The sequence below is a fragment of the Pelecanus crispus genome, chromosome 4, assembly GCF_030463565.1.
Source record: "Pelecanus crispus isolate bPelCri1 chromosome 4, bPelCri1.pri, whole genome shotgun sequence".
Lineage (NCBI taxonomy): Eukaryota > Metazoa > Chordata > Aves > Pelecaniformes > Pelecanidae > Pelecanus > Pelecanus crispus.
The window spans coordinates 27,391,329-27,415,083 of record NC_134646.1 but is presented as its reverse complement, the minus strand read 5'-3'; the positions used below and the strand labels follow the sequence as shown (position 1 = coordinate 27,415,083).

Below are 23,755 nucleotides of genomic sequence, written 5' to 3'. Positions count from 1 at the left end.
TAGAAGGCCATAGAAATCTGGTTATTGCATGGAAATTAGTTAGTCATGTCTCCATTCTTTCTATTGATTTCATAACAAGAAGACAGTGTATAGAATTTTTTTTAATTCCTTCTAGTGGTAACAGCAAGCAGCAGACGTACAGACGAGCAGTGGAAGTAATAGCAAACCTTTTAGCTTTGCTCCTCCCTATTTGAGTGACTTCTCTCTCCTTTCTTCTCCTTTCCAAGTGCTTGGTAAGGGCACAGAAGCAAAGCACACCTGCAAGCCTAGAGCTGTGAACTGGACAGCATTTGTCTTGCTGAGCAGCAATACACCTAATTTCCAGCATAAGACAATAAGTCATTAAATTAAAAGTCCCCCAGAAGAGATCACTTAGTAAACACATTTGAGAACAGCACAGATATTGTATAGGAGTACTATTTTTCAAGTATTTCCAAAAATGCTGAAATCGGAGTGCATCTGGTTTATTGTAGCACAGTTAGAATTTTAAGCTTCAGATAATTACTTGTGCCTTTTCTTTTTTAACAGTTTTGCATCCAACATCATTTATTAAATTGTTTTTCTAGATTCACTATCAATGACAGAAACCTTGGTCGAATAGTAACTATTACCCAAACCTTCAACACTGAGCTGCAGCTTTGGCAGGTATGGTGACAGCACTTCTCTTGGTTTTAAGTCAATATATTTAACAATCTACTGGCCAGGAAACTTGACTTCTTATACTCTAAATGTGTAAAGCAGTATGAGTTACTGTAAAACTACCCCAGTGCTACTAGCCTGAGCTTAAATATCTCTCCCAGCCAAAACTGCCCTTGACCAGGTCCCTGTAAAAAGCTACTTGCCCAATAGCAGCGTTATTTGCTTCATGTCAATTCTTTTTTTCTCTCTTTTCCAGATGGAAAATTTCTTTGAGAAATATCCTAATGCTGGGGCAGGAGAATTGTCCAGGAGTCAGTCAATTGAGCAGGTGAAGAACAACATTGAATGGCTAAAAGTAAACAAGGAGGAAATACAAACATGGCTAGCAACACACAAAGTCGCTTAAAGTCTTACTTTGTTAAAAATACCAGGCACTCATTCTGGGCACTCAGATCCTCAAAGATATTTAGTAATGTGGATTTCTCACCTAGGTACCTTAGAGGACCAAGGCCTAATATTTTTTTCCTACAGACTCTCAGGAGACCACTGCCAGAGCAATGTTTGTGTAGTTGCTGATCCCAGATCCTGACAGCACTTGTGTGCAGGAATAGCTTTATATTTTGAGAGATTAATTTGCCTGAACAAACAGGACAAATGTTTAAAGTTACATAAGGCAGAAGTGATGGCAGAACTGGGGTCCTGGCTGGTCAAGCTGGTCTCACTCCTTCCGCATACCACTCTGCAAAGCTACTTCTTGGTTCACAGAAGGGTATCTACTGCACTCAGGGATTCCTTTCCAGGTGCACCTCATAGGAGTTTTCTCCTGAAGGAAAGGGAATTCAGCAATAATTTTAACATTGTCTGAAAATCATCCTCTATGTTTATATCTGTAAAAATTCTACATTTGGGATTTAGCTTTGCATTCTGATACTACAGAAAGGCCAGTTAAGCTTCCCTCTCCATTGATTTTTGAAGTTTAACTACCAGTACACAAGGGATCAATATTATCAGCTTGTGTTTCAATGTTATTAGTTGGGATTCTGTAGCTTGGGGTAGGGGTTGTCTTGATTATTTTTGTCTGTTTCTAAGTCTTCTCAAAAGAAGAACTTGTGGCAACCATTACTGCAAACAAGACATACAGTACTTACTGTCTCTTTTCTTAGGGAAAAATAAAATTAAAAAATCTACCTGGAAATCTCAGTCTCTTTCTAATAAAGTGGTAAAACTGCCTGGCATATAGAAAAGCAGCTGTTACATGCTGTACATATAGCTTCAGTGACTTTTGAGGGGGGAAAATCTATTATCTCCACTGAGAAAATACAAAAAAAATTGGCAAATTAAGGCAGAGGGGGCAGACATGCTGCTGCAATTTGGTCTACTGCAGAAGTACAGGCAGCAAAGAAATCACTCTCAGTCCTGAGTCCCTCTGTCACTATGATGCTGGAGAAGGCAGAGGGGCCACTCTGCCTGCCCCCCTGAAGCTGGAAGCTGGGGTGCCTTGGACACCATACAGGCAGCAGACGTGAGCATCACCCCCATCCTCCTTGCCTTCTCCCTGGTCTCGTCAGCAGAAAGGCACAGCAGAAGGGAACCAGCCAGAGCTGGTCCCCGTCCAGATGCCCTGGGAGCAGGACCACAGAGCATCTCACAGTAGGTAGCCCTGGGAGAGATTAGGCACAGCTGTCAGGAAAATCTTCAGTGAGATGGGAGGACAGAAATACGGAAAAGCACTTCTCTTCCCTTCATCCTGCAATGCTGTTCAAAGGGAAAGCTAGAGATGTTGAGGAGAAGGCTCTAACGTACAGAAATCCTGGGGTACCGGCTCTGCCTGCCCTCTGGGCACAGAGGGCTCCAGAGAAGCTTGTACAGTCCCAGATGGAAACACTTCACCCTGCTTGCCCAGGAGATTCAGGGCTGGTACAGTTTTGGGCCTCTCCCTAGATGCCCAAATAGCTGCAACAAGCCCAGATAAATCTGGTGACCAAGTCAGTTGTCCTGTCAAAGGAAAATGTCACTCATTTGCCTCCTGCAAACAAAACATGACAGGATTTCGACTAACAGTGGTTACAACTTGCTACAAATACCAGCTGCTTTTTAAGGTAAAGAAGTGGCAAAGAGCCAGGCAATTTCTTCAGCTTTTCTTCTTGCTCAGATTCACACACAGAGGACAGTGAAGCTGCTGCCCACACCCAACTACCAGGCTGTCCTTGGGCAGCTGCCTGCTCAGTAGGACCCATGTCAACTCACATTCACAATTCTAGAGTTTTGGTGAGTGAATTGAAGAAGCAGAAGCCAAACTTGGTTTCAAGGTCATGAACTGGTTTGATAGCACCACACTGTAATACTGTCAGCGTGTTGTATCACTGTGACAATACAAGAGTATGATCAGCTCAGAAAAATGTTCTGTGCACTGCCGGTGCTGTATGTTTTAAATGGAAGTTTTTAACTACAGCTGGCCATGTAACAGTGCAACACTGATATGAAGATGTTCAAGCACATAGCTCAGTTGTGTTCTCTTTCAGAGGAGATTTAATGAAATTTGGCAGAAAAAACCTGATCCTCCAACTATTCATAGGCTTCTGCCCCAATTTACTGTAGGAAGAAAAGTACGAGATATGGGTACTACAGGAATGATACAAGATTAAGTAATTACTTTGAGAGATTTCTATCCTTTGCTACATGTAGCCCCTGCTACCACTGAGTGGGAGCAGACTTGTCAACATCATTAGCTGCAGTAGTAGGCTTTCATTAAGCAAAACATAAGTAATTAAGATTTTCTATAGTGCTGGAAGGATATAGCAAAAGCAACATTCATCCAAATCACACAGACATACTCTGTTCAAGACAAGGCACATATTGGTACTATTGTGTATTGCTGTTGTAGAAAAAATTAAAAAAAAGGTCAAGCGGAGAGAAACAACTGAAAAATACCACGGAGGCAAAGAGAGAGCAAGAAGCCAAGGACAAGCCTGAACAACTACTGGGTTTGTGACCCTGAATCAATGGAGGAGAGAAGGGGATTTCAAGTAATGAACCAAGCAATTGCTGCCCATCATTTGATTCTTGCTCTGTTCAGGAAGGGACCACGTGCAGCTTTTGTGCCTGAGCCACACTGGATCAGAGAGACATTTGGCTCATGCTTGGATACTTTTGATGTTACAGAAAGGTTAGCTGGATTTCTACACTGATCTTAAGTGGGTAGGTGAACACAGAAGTAAATCCAAAAGCCCCAGAAGAAGGCTGCTTTTATGGTATGGTAAAGGTTCTGTCAATTTTAAATAATGTTCTCTAGATTATGCAGTGCTCTTGCTGCCTTTAAATGGCTCATGGAGAATGTACTGTATGGCATGTGCCTCTTTCAGACTGTTTGTCCTAGACGGATAACAAATCTGGTACATGCTAAATCTTTCGGTCAGGAACTAGTGCATTTACAAATGGTCTGTGATAAGCTTAAGAATGCCAATTTGAAACTGAATCCAAAGAAATGTGAACTGTTTTAAAAAGAGATAATTTTCCCTCGGTCATTCGATCAGCGAGGAAGGAATTTCCACTGATAAAGCCAAGTGAGGGAGTGCAGAACTGGCTGGCCCCTTAGATCCACACAGCTTTTTGAGGCTCTGCTATTCCTATTGTACCACAGCAAAAGCTATTGCATGCAGTGAGGTAGAGAAATGCTTTGAGTAATCAAAGTGCAATGTGGTGGAGTTAAAGAGGGGCCACTTATGACTGTTGCAGTGTTGCCTTACACTAGCTCTGCAAATCCTCATATCAGCCACAGCTGTGTGTCCTATAGAGCCTGAGCCCGTGGGCCCCAGGAGGCTGTAAACCTGATAGGCGCATGAAAATGCTTTATCTTGATGATTCAGGTAAAGAAACAACTGAAAACATTGTATTACTGCACAGAACAAAAAATAAATAGCACCAATGCAAATACCAAGGCATCTACAACTCCCCAGATGAGTCAGTTTCTAAAACAGCAGTTAAGATCACCACAAAGCACGCAGACATAAAAAAAAAAAATTACCATATACATATGGTATGTGTCACTGTTGAAATAGGGCATGAATAGGAAGTATTCCTCCAGTCTTCTCACAATGACCAGTGCCATTTCTTGGCTGCCATCACTTTGGGTGATGGCATCTTCCAGCAGATTTTGGGACTTAAGGTGAGAGAGAAAAAGCTAGCTTGTGATGGGCACAGAAGAGACTAGCTAAACAGGGTCAGAAGGGTAGGACCTCATCCCATTGCTATCAGCAGCAATACAGTAGTGCCAGATTAAAACTTCATCTTGTGTTACATGTAACCAATTATGAACATTAGTCAAACAAGGTTGTGTTTACTTTCCCAAGTGTTTAGGCAGAAGCCAGCTGACCTGGAGGTATTCCAACTTCACATCCACATCTATGGCAGGTGAATGTATGCCTCTGTGTGAAAAACTGATGCAGAAAGATATAACTGTATGACACTAAGGAAATGTTCTCCAGCTCACAAGTACTACGGTGGCTCATATGGCTGCCCGGATATCTGAACTTTTCCAAGATGCACTTCAGTAAAAAACCACAAATCTATTTATAAAAGCATCTGAAATGTATTTGGTTCAAATAAGTCTGAGAGTTTCTGGCTTCCCAGCGTATATTGTAAAGAGTTGTGAGGGAAGAGCAAATCCTGAAAAACATGACTATGACATAGTATCTGAGAGACACCATTCTTAAGTAGCATTCACTAGTTGTTTCAGTAATCCCTCACCCGCAGAAAACCTTTCCATATCAGCCCTCTCTTCTTCACAAATTGATGCCCAGAGATTACTGTCAAGCAGATATCTGCTTGCTAGTGGCTTAATGATGCTGAAGCAATGTGTACGGATGATCTCAAGAACCAGGCAGTCAGGGAAAAGAAAAGATCCAGGCATGAGAGAGGATTGGAGCCTAACTCTTCAAGAGGAAGGATGGGGATACAGGGTCATTATTCTTGGTAAGAATCAAAAGTTAATTTGAAATAGATGTTGCAGCTACATATGTGATATCCACCATACAACCTTCATCCTAGCTTAAACCATCAATGTCAGTTTTCCTTTGGAGATGGATGAAATGGCCAGGTGACCTCTAAATATCCTTTCCAGCACTTTCGAATTTTTTTAATTGTTTGCAGTGAACAAGAGACTGGTCACTGATACAGTTTCTTCCAAGGACTGCAAGGCTGAGCACAGATCATGAGGTTCTGCCATTCCAGAGTTCCCATTCTGTATTGCCTGCTGTCAAATACATTCACATGCAGGTCAGCGAAGAAACCTCTCCAGCCAGGAACTGCATGCTACAGATCTCATACCTCTAGCAGGTCTACAGCTTGTGGGTATTTCTGGGGAGCCTGAAACCAAACAACTGCAGGATGCTCTCTGGAGGGTAGTCAACGTAGCTATTAGCCAGACCAAAAGTTGCACAATGTTATGGCAAAAAAGGTGTTAAGTGGTAGGTCAAGTTCTTATGAGGCAAAAGAGTTGCTGTGGCAGTCTAAGCAGCAGATTTTCCAGGTGTCTGGTGGGCAGCCAAAAACTGATTTGATTCATTTATTTTAGCAAATAATCACTTTCAACAAGCTGAAATTACAGCCCACCCAGGTTTGTTAAGCAACTTCAGCTAGAGAAAACTCTATGGACCTGAAGTTACAAAATTGCTGATGAAAAGTCTTCACCCCCCACCCTTTTTCTTGGGCTGGAGCGCTTGCAAATAAAGCAAGCAGATCAAGGCTCAGTTCTGCCTCCTCCACAGAAATGCACGTGAACTCTTCCATATGGCAGTATACTGGGCCTGGTCTTCCAAATTCTCCCATGGTACTTAAATAATAGCTGGAATCAAAAGCAAATTAGTAACTTTCTAGTTTGGTGCTTCACATGAGCACCTGAGAACACAGGATTGCCAGAGCCTTATATTTTATTATCATCTTAAGTAAAGAGGAATGTCTTCAACAGAGGCTGCTAATAAGCTCAGGTCTGCATTAATAAGCCCTATGCAATTAGAAATGTAGAGGAGCACCATTCCATAGTACAGTGGTTTGAGCAATAGCCTGAAAGGGCAGACGTGGTTTAAAATTCTCCCCAGAAGAAACAATAATTCACCAAGTCTTCCACCTCCCGCACAAGTTCTCCAATCACTGCACATAAGGAGCGTTCCTCTCCTCCAGTGCTTTTGTAAATGCAGCCCTTCTTTTACTTTACCACCTCAAGGACTCCAAACCAAAAGGCTCAGTCCTGTGACAAGGAACATTTCTGTGTCAGGCAAGACAAGATTTCAGCTTTTCATTTCCTCAGCAGAAAACAAAGCTTCATTCAAGCTGCACAGACTCACTCCCCTCCTCCCTAGTTCAGGAGAAAAACAAACAAACAAAAATGTGCTCCCAAAAAAACATGACTGCTGGCTTCACATACAGGCTGCTGAGCTCTCCAGCCAGAATGCAACAGAGGAAAGGCAAGCTCCAGGCATGAAAGTGAACCAGCGCAAACTAGGAGGTGAACCAGAGCAAACTACACCCTCAGGTATCGCTCTAGCCACAGAACAGAAGCACACAATTGCACAATTTGAGAAAGGCTGATGCAAGCAGGGACTGGTTTTAGTGAACATTGAGTCAGTCACCACGTATTACAAAAACGGAACAGCCAGCAGAGCCAACAACGTGTAATTAGCATTGAAACAACACAACCGACGGGAAGGTCAGCTACGGCTAAGATCGGATTGCAGGAGGGGGAAATCAGGTATGCCACCAAACAGCATGTCTTAGTTGGCACTAGAGTGGCCCATTCAGAAAAGACAGGGCTAGGATGAAGGACATTTTTCATGCAAGGGTGATGCTACGCTAACATGCCAATATGGCGCCTTCTGCTCTGCTCTGCTCTGCACCCTGGCCAGACCGCTCCCCACGTCCCCTACTCATGTCTGCACATGCACAGCTAGAACAGAACAGAGCAGGGCAAGAAATGTCTGGCCATCGTTGCACTTTGAAAGAATGGAGAACACCTCATTTAGCCAAAACTAACTGTTCCTTCTGATCTAATTGATGGGTGGGTTTACTGAGGAAAAAGACATTTTTGGTGTACCTTCTGGGCTGTCCATGGAAACAATGTGCAGGATGGGAACAGAGATGCAGTTAAATTGCCAGAGCAGGTTGACACACATGTCCTAGTGACACAAACAGCCTGTGTTTTGTTTGATAAAACACACCTGGTTTAGATGTTAACAGTTCTGCACAAAATATTTAAGAGCTCTTTGCAAAGTATTGAAGGGATTTTTATTATTTTAGCTAGGACTCCTTACACAGGAGATGAATGCAACCTGTCAAAGACAAATCAGATGGGAAAGATTAAGGACAGAAAACAGCAAGCATCAGAAAACATGTTAGTGAAGTATCATTAAGTGTTTACTATGGAAAATGTGTTACTCAAAAAATATATGTTAAAGTAAAACATAAATTTCCTACTATAATTATGAGCTATTGCTCAAATACTTCTTAAAATGCAACTCAAAAATTTTCATCTATTGAAAATAGATTATTTTTTCTAGTGTGCACTAGAAAAAAATGAACATCGGCAGTCTGGGAAACATGGTTTGTCGATATATTGCCTAATCTCACAGGGTTATAATAGCTAGAATATTTTTATGGTTAAACGAATGGTTTAGCAATGGAAATAAATAGGATAACCATGCAGATGCATCATGGTGATAAACTTTTTTTCCTCTCGTAAAAGAAACAAACAAACAAAAAATCTCCTTTACGGGAGACTGAGGACGTGCAGTGAAGTTTTTCCCCATTTTTATTTCTCCACAGTGTATTAAGAGCAGCCTCTAGTGCCAGTTGGTAGCCATTACATTTAATTACACCGGCTTTAACACAACGCGCATGCTTACAGAAACACTTCCTTAACTATTTGTAACACATCTTAAAAAAACCCGAAGTTGCCTTAGAGATCTTATGAACACTACCAGTCATTAAGCACACAGGTGCTTCTAAGTAACACATAAGACTACTTAACCTAGAATAAACAGCAATCATTAAGGCTAAAATTTGTATGCATGAGAAAAAAAACCTGACCCATAAAATAAGCTGCTATGTTACTTTTGAAGATTACATTTAACCATTTGAGTCATCAGAAGTTGCTAAAAATGCAAGTTATGTTTCAAAAAGTAGTGGGCACTGCTATGAAGGACCAAGAAGCCAAACACTCAGAACTTGACACAGTCGCGACGAGCTTGCATACGCTCTTGTACACAGCAGGAGCACTGGGCTCCAGCATGATGGCTATTTTACCTCAAGCAGTTGTTTGTAACTTAAAAAAACCTTCCTAGCAAAAGCAGGCATGTGTAATTTTCAACAATCATAAATGCCCATAAACTTCCTTACACCATTCTGAGCCAGGCATTTGTTAGCTTTTTTCACCTATAGCAACTGAGGCATTAGAAGATATTACCTCTCCTTGCAAACTGGACTTTCTTTACGAACACACACACACTTGTGCTTTGAGGGATTGTGGAAACAAGCATCTGTCTGTGATCATGCTGGGTAACTCACTGCGCTCAGCAAAATGCTGAGGGGCCATGGGAGGACCCACGCTGCAGTCCAGAATGAGCTCTTGCTGCCGGAGGTGTGGCAGGGATTGGCAGGGCCGGTGCTGTGGAGCTGCTTCCCCAGAGGCAGTGTCCCCCCAAGGCCTGCCAGTAGCCCACAATAAAGCCCTCAACATTTCCAAAATGGGCTTGCGTTTGGGTTTTTTAGTCCATTGCTTTTGAAAGTCATACGTTCTTTCATTCCTTGCTGAAAGGAAGTTAGGAAATACTTGGTTTAGAAACCTTAGCACCTGCTTTTAAGCCATTATTTCATTTACAGAAGAAGGAATCATCCACCGCTGCCCGTGGTGGCTGCTATCCCACACACACAGGTCTGCTCGGACCTCCAGAGAACTCTTCTGGCCAGTCAAGCTTTTCTTGCAGAAAATGGACCCAGGCTCATGGTCCCGACTGTGTCTGTAACTCAGCGAGTCAGTGACACTTTCATGGCCTTAAAAAGGGAGGCTGGAGAGCAAGAGGCCTGGAAATGGTGGCCCAGGCTGGAGAGCAGCCAGGTGTCGGGCACCTGTCCCCTCGGCACCGGGAGGATGGCAGCTGGCACAGGCGGCGCGGCCCCTCTCCCTCAGGCAGCCGGACGGGCAGGCCAGGAGGAGAAGCTGCCAGAGGGACGGGCCTCCCTTGCATGGCTGACTTTCCACGGGCTATGGTGAACAAAGCCTTGTGCCCAGCGGCAGGGCAGAGTTTGCCCTGAGAGAAATGAGGGTTTGGCACACGAAATCCCTGTATTCAGGCATGACTCCTGCCTCCCCTCACTCCTGCCTCATCCGGTAGGGGTGGCCTTGCTCTTACGCAGAGCGGGCTGAGGCCTCTTCCAGATGCTCATCTCGTGCCAGTCGAGCCACCATTTTTCTCTCTTAAAGTAAAAAGCCTCTCCCTGAGAGCACGGGTGGAGGCTTGGCCCTGCCGCTGGGCTCCAGGGGACAGCTGCACTGGGCTGCCGCGCCATGGCAGCCTGCTGCAGCTGTGCCCCTGCCAGCACGCGGGGCAGCTCTGGCTTCACCTCACGCCGGCCATCGGGCGGTGGGGTCCCATCACAGCCCCCAAAGACATCGCTGCCTCAGCTCCTCTCCTGGGCGCTCCCCAGCAGGGTCACCCACAGCCCGCTCTGCCTCCTCACCACGCTGTGGGGTGGCAGCGGTGCTTGGGAGCGAGCTCAGCCCATGGGAGGGGATGGACCCTCCTGGCACAACACGTCCCTGGCCGTCCCGAGGCCATCATGGTCAGGGAGACCTCCCGGGGGGGGCAGGAGCCTGCCAAGTGTTTGTGTCTCCTCCGTGTAGCAGGCATGGCCTCAGGAGAGAGGAAGAAAGGCCCTGCTGCCATACCATGCGGCCTGCAGCGCCCTGTCCCCGCGCCTGAGGTTGGGCAACACCCAAACCTTCGGCAGGTCAAGTCCCCCACGCCGCTGGCACTTGAGGGGAGGGCATGGGTGGGTGGCCGGGGCTGCTCTCCTTACAGCCACTCATGGGATGCTAATCCAATCACCCAGCTAATGAAATCAGGCTGCGCCGCTAATGAAATCACCCTGTGGCCGCCAGCGTGGCTTCGCAGCGCTGCTGCGCTCAGCATCGGGCCGGCCGTGCTGGTGGGTAACTTCTGCCGAGAGCCCCCCAAACCCGCTCCCGCTGGTGGGGACAGGAAGCAGGGCCGCTGCCAGCCACTGCGGCAGCGCGGGCTCAAGCCCTCCGCCGGCGGCAGCAGCCACTGCCCTGCCCAGCTGATGGCAGGGAGCAGAGAGTAGGACGGCTGATAACGAGATGCCAATTCCTGGTTTTCTGCTTTGCTTCGACGCCGCGGTTTTGCTGGGGGAGCTGCCGGAGGCTGCCCGGGCCGGGCGTCCTCGAGCGATGGCCTCCCCAGGCCGCATGGCCCAGATGCTCGGGGAGGGACATGGTGTCTGCGGCACTTGCAGTCACTGCGTAGCCGGCTTCAGGATGCTGCTGCTAATGAGTAGCTCACACGAATTAGCAGAGAAGCATCCCAGCGCCCTGCTCCTTGCCTCTCCGGGAGTTATTCCCAAGAGATCCCAGAGTAGGTCTATTAATCGAAAAGAGAAAGGGCACCCATTTCCTTATTAAATGCTTTGCTTCTGATACTACCATATCGACATGGTAGAAGGTGCTGAAAAGAATGCTAACGCTCTTCCTTTTTAGCGTCTTTTTGTTCAGGAGCCTTTTGAAAATATTTTTTCACTTTAAAAGCTGCTGGATGTAGGGGAGCATCCTGAAGCATCCAGTTCATGTTTGGAGTGGGGTCTAGCTTGAACTGGATTTTTTTTTTTTTTCAAACAACTTGGAGCCGAAAGAAACGAAGGAGACAGTAATAACAGTCCTATTTGTATGAAACCTATTCGTAGCAAAGGCTTTAGCATTCTGCATTCTGCAAGCTAGTGTGCTTCTCCAAAGGTCTGCTAGTTAATTGGCGCATTGTTTAAGGGAAGGTTTTAATGGTGTAGGAGGCGTAAGCCTTTGTAAATAATATTATCTTAAATGCAGAAGGCCTTATCATGCACTCCTTACTCAGGCAAGTCTCCTCTTGAGATCATCTGGAGTTTTGTCTGAGTAAGGAGCGCAGAATCAAATCCATAATGAGCCAATCGCCTAATTGAGTGGTGCAGAAAAACACATTCAAGCAGTTTTCAGTCACATCTGCTAGGCATCAGTACTGCTGCGATCTCACTAGAGGGAGCAATTTATTTTGAAATATTAGTCAATATTAGCTCAGCACTTAGTCAGGCCACCAGTGGGTCAAAATTAAGACTTTTCTGAAGCAAATACATGTTTTAAGATAAAAAGACAAACAAGAGTAATAGAGAAATGAAAAGACAGCACTAGGTAAAAATCCTAACTCCTGAAACAATGAGTTGTAAACAGAAAATGGAATCTATGTGACATATGAAGACAATTTGTTATGTTGTTTTTCCTGCTGAAACATCTACAGTAGAGGTTTTGCTCCTGTTTCCAGTAGAGATTCCTGTTTTCAGGGATTACAGATCATTTTGGTTGGCTCTTGATATGAAGTTTTGCTTTTAGTTTAAAACACAGATAGAACTATTCTCTTTTTTATCATAGGCTGTAAAAGGAAATAAATTCCCAGATGCATGAAGATTCTTAGAAGTATTGCTAGCTCTGTCAACATTTCCATCTTAAATCATTATTTAATGTTGAGTCATAAACACCTTTCGGTAAACATTTATTTAGTGCCTGACAAGGTCTCCCCTCTAAAGTGTGGGGGGGGTATTGCTCAAAAAAACCCAGGGTTTTAAAATATTTTTAATGATATCTTTAAAGGCTGTGTTCTAAATCTGTCATGGTTCAATACTGTCCTTATTCAAAGTCTATATCAGGGTAAGTTTGTTCTGGACTTGTACAGTGCCTGGCACAGTAAGGTTCTCAGAGCCCCGAGGCACTGCAGCGAAAGCAAATAATACAGAATTAATACTGACTGTGTTTATGCAGTCTGACCCTGAGTACTGCTTGGCTCCTGGGTCTCGCTGTCTGCCTCAGCTACGTCCTGACTCTGTGTTGGGATGAAATGTGGGAATGCAATCGCTCTGCTTTGCCCCCTGCCTGGTCTGGAGGGAGGAAAGGGGGTCTGTGAGCTAGGAGGGAACCGGAGCGACCTCCGTGAGGTGCGGCAATGTGCAGCACCCCTGCCCCACAGGCGAGACACAGCCACCAGGAATTAATCCCTCCTCCCAAAGCCGCAATGATCAGCTTTGTGCATCTATGTGAGCGCAGAAGCTAGCTCTTTGTTTCACGTGCTCAGCAAAGAGTCGCTGGATGCAAAATGACCGAGTCTGTTTGCTGTGGTAGATTTTGGATACAGCCTTTAAAAGCCCAGAACCTGCCATCTGCTCTGCTAAAGAGGAGCCTTCCCTTTATGGAGCACCAACTGTGTGATATAATTTGCAGGATGGGAGCTGAAAAGTTCTACCTGTTAGTAAGCAAGATAACATCACTAGCCCCCACGATATGTATCAGGCCGGTTATCGTTATTAAATAGCAGAAATTACCAGCATCACAGTTATGTTTGTGACGATGTTGCCTCTATACTTTATACAAACAAAAATCAGTTTTTACTTTCCAGATCTGATGTACACAGAGGACGGCTTACGCCCATATTCTCGCTTGCATTTCAGGAGGCTGGATGGAGGTATGTGCTCCCCACTACCGCAGGCTCTGGCCGCATGCTGGTGCAGAGAGCAGGATGCTATGCTTAAGGAAGCCGTGCTTGCGGTACAGCAGGATCCGCCTGGATCTAAGTGCCATTTATCACAGGGTAAGAAACTGAAACAGAGCCCGAGGAAGGGAAGAAGAAAAGGAGGGCCATGCAATCCTGATCTCCATCACAGCCTGGAAGAACAGCCTATCTTATACTGCCACTGACATTTTACTGTCAAGAAAATCAAATCTCAATTTTTACTGGAAGATTTTTAAAAAAATGGCAAGCGCAAGTGAGTGCAGATTTAAGGCTACCCCCAAATGTGATTGAATAGTGGGAGAAACTAATTTTTTGTAGTTTTAATCTCTACTAATCCACCAGTTTTTTTATTTTTGGTTCCAGACTGAGATTTTCTGGTAATGCTGTGTACAAACAAATCAGGTCCTGGTTTATTCTACTTGCTTTACTCTACAGGTGAATGGAGATTTAGTAGATGTGGTGTCAGGCAAGGAGGAAGCAAAATCTGACAGACTGACAGAATGTGACTAATAACCAGCTCATACAGAAAGGCTTTTTGTTAACACCAATGTAACTCCTTTGCCGAGCGAGCAGGGAAATATCTGTTTGGTTCTTTCAGCAAAGTACTGAAGCACAAACCTAACTTCAACTACGTGAATAATGTCACTGACTATTTCATATACTTATATCCAGTGTTAGAAATTTTAAAATATTTGCATCTTCATTGAATTGCTGAGGGATGTCCCACTGCTTTGAGAAAAATTCCAGAAAGAAAATTCTGAATGCTAAAGGAGATTTAAAAAAATTAAATGAACATGGATACAAATTGCCTTCATGTGCCTCCCCTCCAGCTTACGATCATTTCTGGTGACACCTGCCATGGTGTGTGTATATATATATTTCTGTTCTATTAGAATTATTGCAGCGCCTATCTTTATCGCATTAGGTCAAATAGTACTGATGTAACCGAATGGTAGGTAGTACATAGGAGACCATGTCGCACCCAAAAATTGCTTTAGCAGCTTAGCTCAGCTGATGCAGAAGCAACAGCCTGGATTCTGAATTGCTTGATTTCTATTAGTGAAAATCCCGAGTGGCCTAAAAAGCAATCTAAACAAGTTATGTATGTAAAGTGCACGTAATCCTTTACTATTTAATAAATCCATAATATTTAGTTGTCCTTCTCATAAGAAACTTCTTTGTGGACCAAGGCTCCTTTGGACTAGCAGCGATGTTAACCAGACAAAGTTAGCCCTTAGCATAACAAATTTATGATTTTATTTGTTTGCCATTAAAATGTGTTGCCAGTTTAATGGAGATTGAGATTCTTAGCGTGGCAGACGTTTTAGGAAAACTTCAGAGGGCTCTGTATTTCTGTTATTTTAAAATGCTTGGTATTATATGTAAAACCAAAAATGTTATGTGTAAAAAAAATATACAGCTGTTGTATTTTTTACAGTCCTAAACTTAAACACAAATTCCTTCCTTCCCCACATATGGCTGGAGGAAGGGGGGTTAAGCTTTCGCATTCACCAAACTACGCCTAATTCACACGACCAGAGTGCTGTACAAAACCCACAAAGGCATCCAGCAACCAATTCTTTGGAGGAAAGTGGGTTCATCTGTTTTTGTTACAAGAAAAAGTTGTGCTTTGCAGAAAGCCCTTTGCTCTTTGCCATGTGAATTAGCAGTGCACTGCTGTTAATCTAAGTGGATTAAAAAAGGGTAAAGACTCCTGGTCCATGAAAGCCTGCTCTATAGCTAGATTTTGTACAAGTGTAACTGTGTCGGTTGTGTGGGAGACCTGGAGGGGGGGAAGCACGAGGGGGGTCTTTTAACTGCATCTACAGCTCCTGGTATCAATTCACTTACAGTGGTAGGAAGGTGCTTGCAATTCATTCCTTTTCCTGGCGAGGAATAATAATATCGGTATGGGGTCTTTATATTGGCACAATGGCAGTCACGATGTGGGGGAGAGAGGAAAGGTTGTGCTAGTGCTCTTATGCCCGAGTGGTCGAAGCGACACGGCTTCTGTGTGCAGACCCGGCTGAAATAATGCCTTTCCCAAGAAAGACAACAGCGCCATTCTGCAGTTATAAAGCACCGGGCTTAAGAATTTTGCTTGTGAGCATATCTAGGAGCTTGGCATGCTGACTAGATAAATGTTTAAAAATAAGTCTAGTGCCCAAGCTGACAAGCTTCTGCCTTTTTGAATATATTCATCTGAAGAAGAAAATGTATTTGTCTGAAAGTCTGTTTCATTTGACTGAAGTTCTCATCAGGGATGTAATGCTTACTTGCCATTTTCCTTACTCACCTGAATGTTTTTGGTATCTGGAGACAAAGAAGATAAAGCAGGTTGTACTCTATTAATCACCCTTCTCTTTGTTCTCAAGCTACCTCTCTTCCTTCTATCCCTCCTCCAAACACACCTCCCTTGCCAAATCTTTAGGAAAAAAGTAATCGCTGCTATATTCTTTCAGGGACTCTAGCACTTACTGGTACAATATGTAATACTTGTGCCTGATTTGGTTTGTTGGTATCTGAATGGGAGCCAGTAAAAAAAAAAAATCACATAAAAATGGAATTTTATAAATAACAGATGTGAGGGTTTTTTGTGAAAAATGTTTGGTTTTTAAAATGTTCAAAGTTTTTAAGGAAAAAACCCAATGTAATTCTGTTATTATTTTCTGTGTTTATTTTCTTTTTCCTTTTTTTTTTTTTTTTTTTTTTTTGTTCCTGTCTCTATTTTCCTGAGGGTAGAAGGCAAATAAAATTTTCCTGGGGAAGAAAAAAAGGAAAAGTATTGTCTTCATTTTTAACATGGTAAAATGAGCACAGAGAGGCTAAAGTCAGGAAGTTTCCACAAAACTAGGATACCTCAGAGGTGACACTCTTATTCTTCAGGTACTCACCGTTACATGGCACAAATGCCACTGGCATTATTTACTTGTAACATGTCTAGCAATTATTTCCATTGGAGTAAATGGGGTTTGAAGAAGGGATTTTGCAGAAAAATGTATTGTTCAGTGTTGCCTGAGAGCCAACACCTGATAGCCTCCTGCCCTGTCGCATGAGGATCTGGGCAGCACTGATTACAAGCCTCCCCAAACTCCAGATCCCCACATCTCCCTTCTCTAGCTATCGTAACAAGAGGTCATAATCTCCATGCATAGGTATAAAACTGATCATGTATAGATATAAGATACTAACTGCCAAAGTTGACTTGTGGCAGAGCCAGGGCATGCCCTCAGGTCTCCTCCACTGCAGCCCCATGCCAGGCGTGTGGAGTTTTGCACAGCAAGATCCTGAGCCGACATGGGCTGGGGGCATCGCCAGGACACATACGTGCACTGTGGAAGTCTAGAGTGCTGCCGGTCCCAAGCATGCAGGCACTGTCCCAGGAGCTGAAGGTTGCACACCAGTGCTGCTCTTTGGCCCCTCATCCCCATGCATGAGTAAAGATTCAGCTTGAGGCTTCTCAGATGTATAGCAAACCACTGTTTTCCTCTCCCTGGATAAGAAGACAAAGGTAGAGGCAGCCCGCTTTGCCAGGTGGAGGGAAGAGAAAATAGGATGGGCCAGAACTGGGTTCCTGTGTGCAAAATCCTGGGGACAGAGGCATGTCACTCCCAGTCTGGCTGAAGGTGACAGCCCCAATTCCTTGCCAGCCACAGCTGCTGCCGACTCAGCCTTGAGCCCTTCCTGGGTGGAAGCAGCAGCCACCTGGCTTTGGACAGCCATGGCAGAGGTGATGCAGGCAGCAGGACCCAGCCTCTCAGGCTGAGCTGCTTTCCCTGGCGTGCTCTTCACCATGCCGATGAAGAGCTCCTCTAACCACAACTGCTGTTGTCAGCTCCCTTATCCATGCCAATTGCCCTCTGCTCATGCTTGCAAACTCGGGGGGGGATATAACCCATTGCAGCTCTTCCTAATGCCATGGTGCCCTTGTCTGTGCTGTCTCTTGTGATCTCCAGCTGGGCATGCCCTTCTGTCTCAAGCAATGTTTAGCTCTCCATCATCTCTACGGAGAAAGCACTCAGCACTCCCTACATTTCAGTCTGGCCTGGATGACTTAATTCTTTTGGCAAGTTCTGCTTTACAAAAAGTGGTGATTCCAGCCACCACTTGGCCTCAAACTCTCCTTAAGATCTTCCAAGCTGGCGGAGCACAAGCTTGACCAGCCCGGCGGAGCCTGGGCTGGAAAGCTGGGGTTCAAAAGTGTAGCCTGTGGGACTGTTTGACAGATGACTGGGTGGTTCCAGAAAGTGAAGCAAGCAGCAGCTCCCACCTCGCCATCATCATGGGGAACCGGCTGGGACTTACTACAGTGTTTTGGCTTTGTAACACATCGACGCATGTTTCCTACAGCAGCCGTATTCTGATGAGAGCTGGCAGGGGCTACAGCACGTGTAAGCTTCAGAGAATTTCACTGCCCAGCTCTAACAAGTCTCTCCAGAGTATGTCCAAACTAGAATTTCACAAATTTGGCTGATATTATTTAGGAAAGCAAAGGGCATGTTCCTTACATCAGAGTAACCCTGTCAGCAAATTCATATCCCTGCTCCTAAGCACTTACAAGCCAGTGCTTTGCAGCAGGATGGAGGTGTTTTTCTCCCTTTAGAGAATGAGCCAAATGACAGATTAATTTTGTTATCCCTGGAAATACTGGCTGAGCCATTTCTGCTGAATCTTTAACCAAAAGATAAATAAATCATCAACCAAAGATAGTCATCCTCCATGGAAGTTTTTAGTATGAAGGAAAGTATGGAAAAACTTTAAGTGCCTAAAATAGTCTTTTACAGAAGGCAACTTTACATTCTTATGCAATGTAGCGCCATGTTTCCCAGTAACAGCATTTACAGGCACCTGTGCCACACCTTTTGCCAAAGTACTTCTCCAAGGAACAGGAAAAATGTTTCACAAGTAGTGTGTTAAAAATAATCTCGCCCTTCTTAACCCAGTAGCAGTGAAGTTAAATATGCTTCAGCATGGGATCTTCCCCCAGCTGCTGAGATCCCGTTATCCAAAGGACCTCCTGTGTGCTGTCTTCCCCTCCCCTACAGAGCCAAATTAAGCTGTCCCTGCCCTGTTCCCATCTTCCCCTGCTTGCAGCTATGGCAAGGGAGTTTTGCAGTCCAGAAACCAACTGAGCTGCAGGCAAAAATACAGTGGCTCCTCTGCTTGCTTGGAGGCGTCTAAGAGAATGAAACGTGGTCTGGGGCTTCATCATGGACCAGCGTCATCCTCCCTCTCAAGGGTCTTCAAAGCAGCTGTGACCAGCAGTGTCCTAGGAATGTGGTTTCCTTGCAATACTTCTTTTTGACAGCAACATCTAATCTACTGAATAATATGATCCCATAGGATTCACAGCTCATTGGGGATTACCTGAATTGATAGAGAAAAAGACTTCTCCCAAAATCTTCACAAGCAGATCCCTGGGAGGGTCAAGGAGCTGGGTCTACAGCAGAAGGAGAAGCATCTTTCTGTGAATCAGAAATCATTGTTGACTTTTGATATGGACACATTGAGGTGGGGAGGTTAAGTGACACACCCAGGGTTACAAAGCAACCAAGTAAAGCAGAAAAAGAAATCTGGCATCCAGACTCCTATTTGTCTCTAGTTTTGATTCTTTCATTTGCTGGTGCTTTCAAATCTGTAGCTAACGTTGCTATAATGCATTTAGAAGAGAATGACAATTTTTTTTTTCTTGCGGGCAATAAAGATGAGTTGATTTTGCACAGTTGTAAAATTCTGTTATGTTTAAAGGATTCTTTATTTTATAATAGCTATTAGAGTGTTTGTTTGTAGGATTTTCTTGGGGTGGAAACTTCAGAAGAAGCATTGCTTTGAGCTAATCATTTAGCAAAGGACAAAGATGCTTTAGATTGCTGACTCGTCCTATAGTTAATGGTTCTCTCAGGCTTTTCTCTGTCAAATGTGGCAACTATGATATCAAATGTTATCTCTGTAAACACATGCCAACTCAAAATAGCACATGGGAGGGAAGGACGAAGAGTCCCTTATCCTATATTTTAGCCAAGATTATGGTCACCAGCATGTTCCTCTCACCATGGAAAAAAATAGACTTCAGGATAACTATGCTTGCCAAAAGTTAATTTTTAAAAATAAATGACCAATCCAACAAACCATTCCGCTTTCACATTAGCCACCTTAGGGGATCATAGGCTGAGTGCACAAAATATGGAATTCTCGTTTGTGGGATGCCAGAATTTGAATTCTGATATATTATTTGCAGAGGTTCACTATGGGCACGAGGACAACTACAGCTGTTAGACACTTTTTTCCAAAGATTTTGCAGGACAGCAGACTGGCAGTTCAGAGACCCAGACTGTTTTGTTGGTCTGCCACTGATCTGCCATGTGACCTTGAGCAAGTCTTTTCACTTTTCTCTAGCTCTGTTTCTCCTCCTACAATTTGCCTTATCTATTTAAATGGCAGCCTTTCTAAGCAGGGAATTTCTCACCTTGTGCTAGCTAGCAGTGCTCAGCTGAATGTGAACCCGTCTTCCTTGGGATTATCGTACTGCAAAGCTAGCAAGTAACACTGCCAATTAAAAGCACTAGTGTAAAATACTAATAAGCTATTTTTCCAGAGGGGATCTTAGCCACAGTCAGAGGAGCAATAATGCCCCTTTCTCCAGTACTTCACTTCTGCTGCTTTTCCTACCCAAGAGCTGAAGCTGTGACATGGCATCACCAGCACTGTCACTTTACGGTCAGGTTTTTGGAGGCAAGCCTCAAAACCGTGAAGATGTGGGGTGTAGCAGAGTGAAGCAGAGCTGGCCAGGCTGTGGCTGATGAGCCACACTTGGTTTAGCAGCAGGTCAAATCCGCTCCCATGCTGGGCTTTATCAAGGAGGATGAGAGGTGCTCCTAATCCTGACCGTGAGTGAAAGTGAGCCTGCGGAGCTGCCAAGGTTTTCCTCTGCTGGCGGTGCTGGACCTGAGCCACCCGTACTCGCAGCCCTGGGCTGGCGCTATGTGTCGTCCCAGGGGTTGGGAACTGCCAGTGGTGGCCAGCTCCAAGGAGGGTCAGGCTCACAGGCAAGACAGCCCTGCCGAGCCACCCAGAAAAAAGCCACAGGCATTACTGTGGGCAAAGCTCTCTGCCTTTAACCTGCACACCCAGCCTGAAGTGGCAGAGGACGGATAACCCAGGTTCACAGCCCACCAAGACCCCTGTGCTTGCAGAGGTAATTTAGATGCAGCTGAATGACATGCCTGCTTGGCAGCGAAGAGCCACAGCCTGCCCTAGTTTTTCTAGTGTGGATAACTGTCACTGGCTGTGTCTCATAATTAAATACACCATAAATAAGAACAGGTACAGATCACGGAGGCTTGCCATGCATGCCTTCAGAGTCCTGGGTGATGGGTGCACCTCTCCAGAATTTATATGCAAGAGCCTCAAATGTCCATGTATGAGGGCATTTGCATGTGTGGCACCTGTTCCTGAATGTTGGAAAAAGTGTAAAGTAAAAACAACCCTAAGGACGGACTTTTCTTCCTTCCTCATGGCAGGTTATAGGTAGACACCTCCGAGCAAGCAATCTGTGTACAGCCTATAGAGCCATATCCTGCCAGATCCTCAGGTAGGGGCTGCGACCTATGGACCAATGGTGCAGGAAAACTGTCTTCCCTTAACATCAATGGCATTAAACACAGGTTAGAGTGGGGAGGTTTTCTGAGGCTGAATCATGATTTTTGGATGGAAGGTATGTTTTGGTCAGGGATATAATGCGTGCTGCAGCTTATGTTGACTTTGGCCAAGTGGCTTATTATCCTGACTAGGAGGTGTTTGTAAATATGCCCAGAAATATCTAATATAGTTTACAAGCCAGGCGCAAGCTGTCAGCCTGCAGCACATCCATAGCAGAGCTATTTCCTCAGCATTCTTCCTATAAATTAGACAAATGCCCAGAGTATTTAAGGCAGCAGTTCACTTCACAGAGCAGGATTTCTTAATACGGGTCCCAGGAGAAATGAGCCTACCTACCTCACCAGTACAATTTTGGGAGCTGAGGCTTTCTCCCGAAAGGGTTGTTCAGCACACACTCACCGTCCTCGCAGCATCCTTCTCCCAGCCAAGCACACGCCTCCCCCCTCCATCTGCAAGCTGGGAAGAGTCAGCGTAGGGGAGTGCGGGCTGTGCCTTTCTCTCGTGCACACACAGCAAATCCCAGAGCTCTCTGCCTGGAATCCCCCTGAGTCAGCGAACAGCTGGGTTTCTATCCCAGTCAGGAGGCAGCTCTTGGAGGAACATCTGGCTCCGGTCTCTATCTTGTCTGCTGCTCCTTCACACATCTACTTCCTTAAAAAGAGCTTACTGGTGGGGGGAGCGGGAGGGGAAACTGGCTCCAGGTTCTTTTGACTACTTAAGGAGGACCACCCTGTTGCACTGTCAAACAGAAGTTATATATTTCCTACAAAAAATATAACACTTAAACATGGGAAACAATTAGATGTAGTTGCATTTGCCTACTGCAATGCAGCTCCGACATCTTTGGGTTGACTGGGAGGTTTACATGCAAGAATGCTGTGTGCCGCTCGCCTTCTCTTCAGTTTGAGCTCCCAGGGTGTTAAAGAGGGGGGTCTGCACAGAAAGGACTGAGCAAAACCTTTGGGTGTTTGGGGGAGTTGTATTAAACATTAAGCAGGGATGTCCGTCCACCCAGCCTTGCAGATGAAACCCTTGCTTTGCAAATTACCCCAGAAGAAGCTAGTGGCAATCTTTTTAAAGGCTCGTATTGCTTGGTGTGAATAACAGTGGTCGAGTATATTCTCCAACAATTTCCAAATAAGTGCAAGCCAAATGAGAGAGGAGAAAAACAAAGGACGCTGCTGTGGGGCACTAGATTTGAGGGAAAAAATTGTGATTTTGTGGTCAGTCAAATATGGAATGTGCTGATGGTTCCTTAAGATTTTCTAATGGAAAAATCATAAGCTGCAAATAGTTAAATCAGAGTCTCTATTTCTCAGCAAACATCTTAAATTACACATAAAAATCTCTTAAACGCCTCAGCTTAAGGGAGGCCCTGGCTAGCTCTAGATCCTTCGCCTTTTGGGGATTTCACAGCAGACCACCCACTGGGAAAATGAAAAGTTGGCGTCTCTACCATCGTGGCACTTTTTTCTGGAGACGAGTCCCTAAAATGCTATGTTCTTTTCCCTGGGGAGACAAAGCGAAAAGGTCTATAACCTGGTCAACATGATTTGACAAAGTAGGGAGGTATAAATCACCCATGACATGACTTTCTCTAAACTATTAGGTACTCTATTTACATGTATTTGGACCAAATGTCCTGCTTCACCCCGCTACTTACATGTAATGTAATCAGCCCACACTTGTGCAAATAAGTCTACAATTTCACGCAGAGACATGCTGTATGCTGTAGATGCCTTGTCTCAGATAATGAGCAAGTTGTATTAATTATTATAAATCTGTCCCAGCCTATTAAAGTCTTTCCTTAATGAGGTTGCAGTGAAGAGGCTGCTTCATTCTGAGTCAGTTTCTCCTGTAGCTACGCTTGCCTTTTTGATTGAAACCTTTTGTGGCACTTAGTGGAGGTAGGCTATTTCCAGTTTATAGGCCAACAAGCCACTTTGTCTCTAGAAACTTTTGTGAAGATTATGCTCTTCACCTGAATAAAAGGCCTGGTGTTGGAACTGCTAATCTTATGTATGCAAAAAAAAAAAAAAAAAAAGAACAAAAATGAATGTGTGTATTATGCCCAGTAAGTGCCCATTGCTAGGTAGAAATTAGGGATTTAGTTTGCTGTCCATATACTGAAATGATCTTCCTCACCAAGTCAGCTGAGTGTTTCACAACCACCAATGCGCTTTTATCTTCACACCACATGGGAAGCAGTCGCTGCGCTAGTTCAGGTAAGAGCAGGTGAAAGTGGTAGCTGACAAAGTACCTCTGAATGAAGCCTAAACTACACAGGGCTCTCCAGGTGCCCATCTCCTCTGGCACACAGCAAGGACCTGATGAGAACACATCGTGGTTCCTTCTTAGCTTGCTTGCGTTCCTGGTTTCCTTCCTGTGGTTGAATATATATGACTATTCAGCATGGTTTTGACTGCTTAAAGCATTATACCAAACTAGATGGCCAGGATATACACCTGGATCTGAAGGTCTAGAAGCATCCCAGATCCATCAGTTTAAACACAGTCTTAGTGGCTTGGCCTTGTCCATGTGCCTGAAATGTGAACTAGTGCTCGTGTCCTGCATTTCGCTAAGTTCAGCAGATGCACAGCCAATTTGACACCTAGTTAGCTGGGCTCAGCTTTAGGAGCTGC

The 23,755-nt window shown here is 44.6% G+C and overlaps 1 protein-coding gene across 1 annotated transcript in view; it reads left to right on the top strand.

The window, feature by feature from the left end:
- ENPEP (glutamyl aminopeptidase) overlaps window positions 1–1,045 on the top strand; it is a 36,962-nt gene extending 35,917 nt beyond the window's left edge. Inside the window, exons 19-20 of the mRNA XM_075709456.1 lie at window positions 567–645; window positions 896–1,045. Of these exons, the coding sequence (XP_075565571.1) occupies window positions 567–645; window positions 896–1,045 (229 nt within the window). The remainder of the gene's footprint in view (window positions 1–566; window positions 646–895) is intronic.
- Window positions 1,046–23,755: the final 22,710 nt, after the last annotated feature.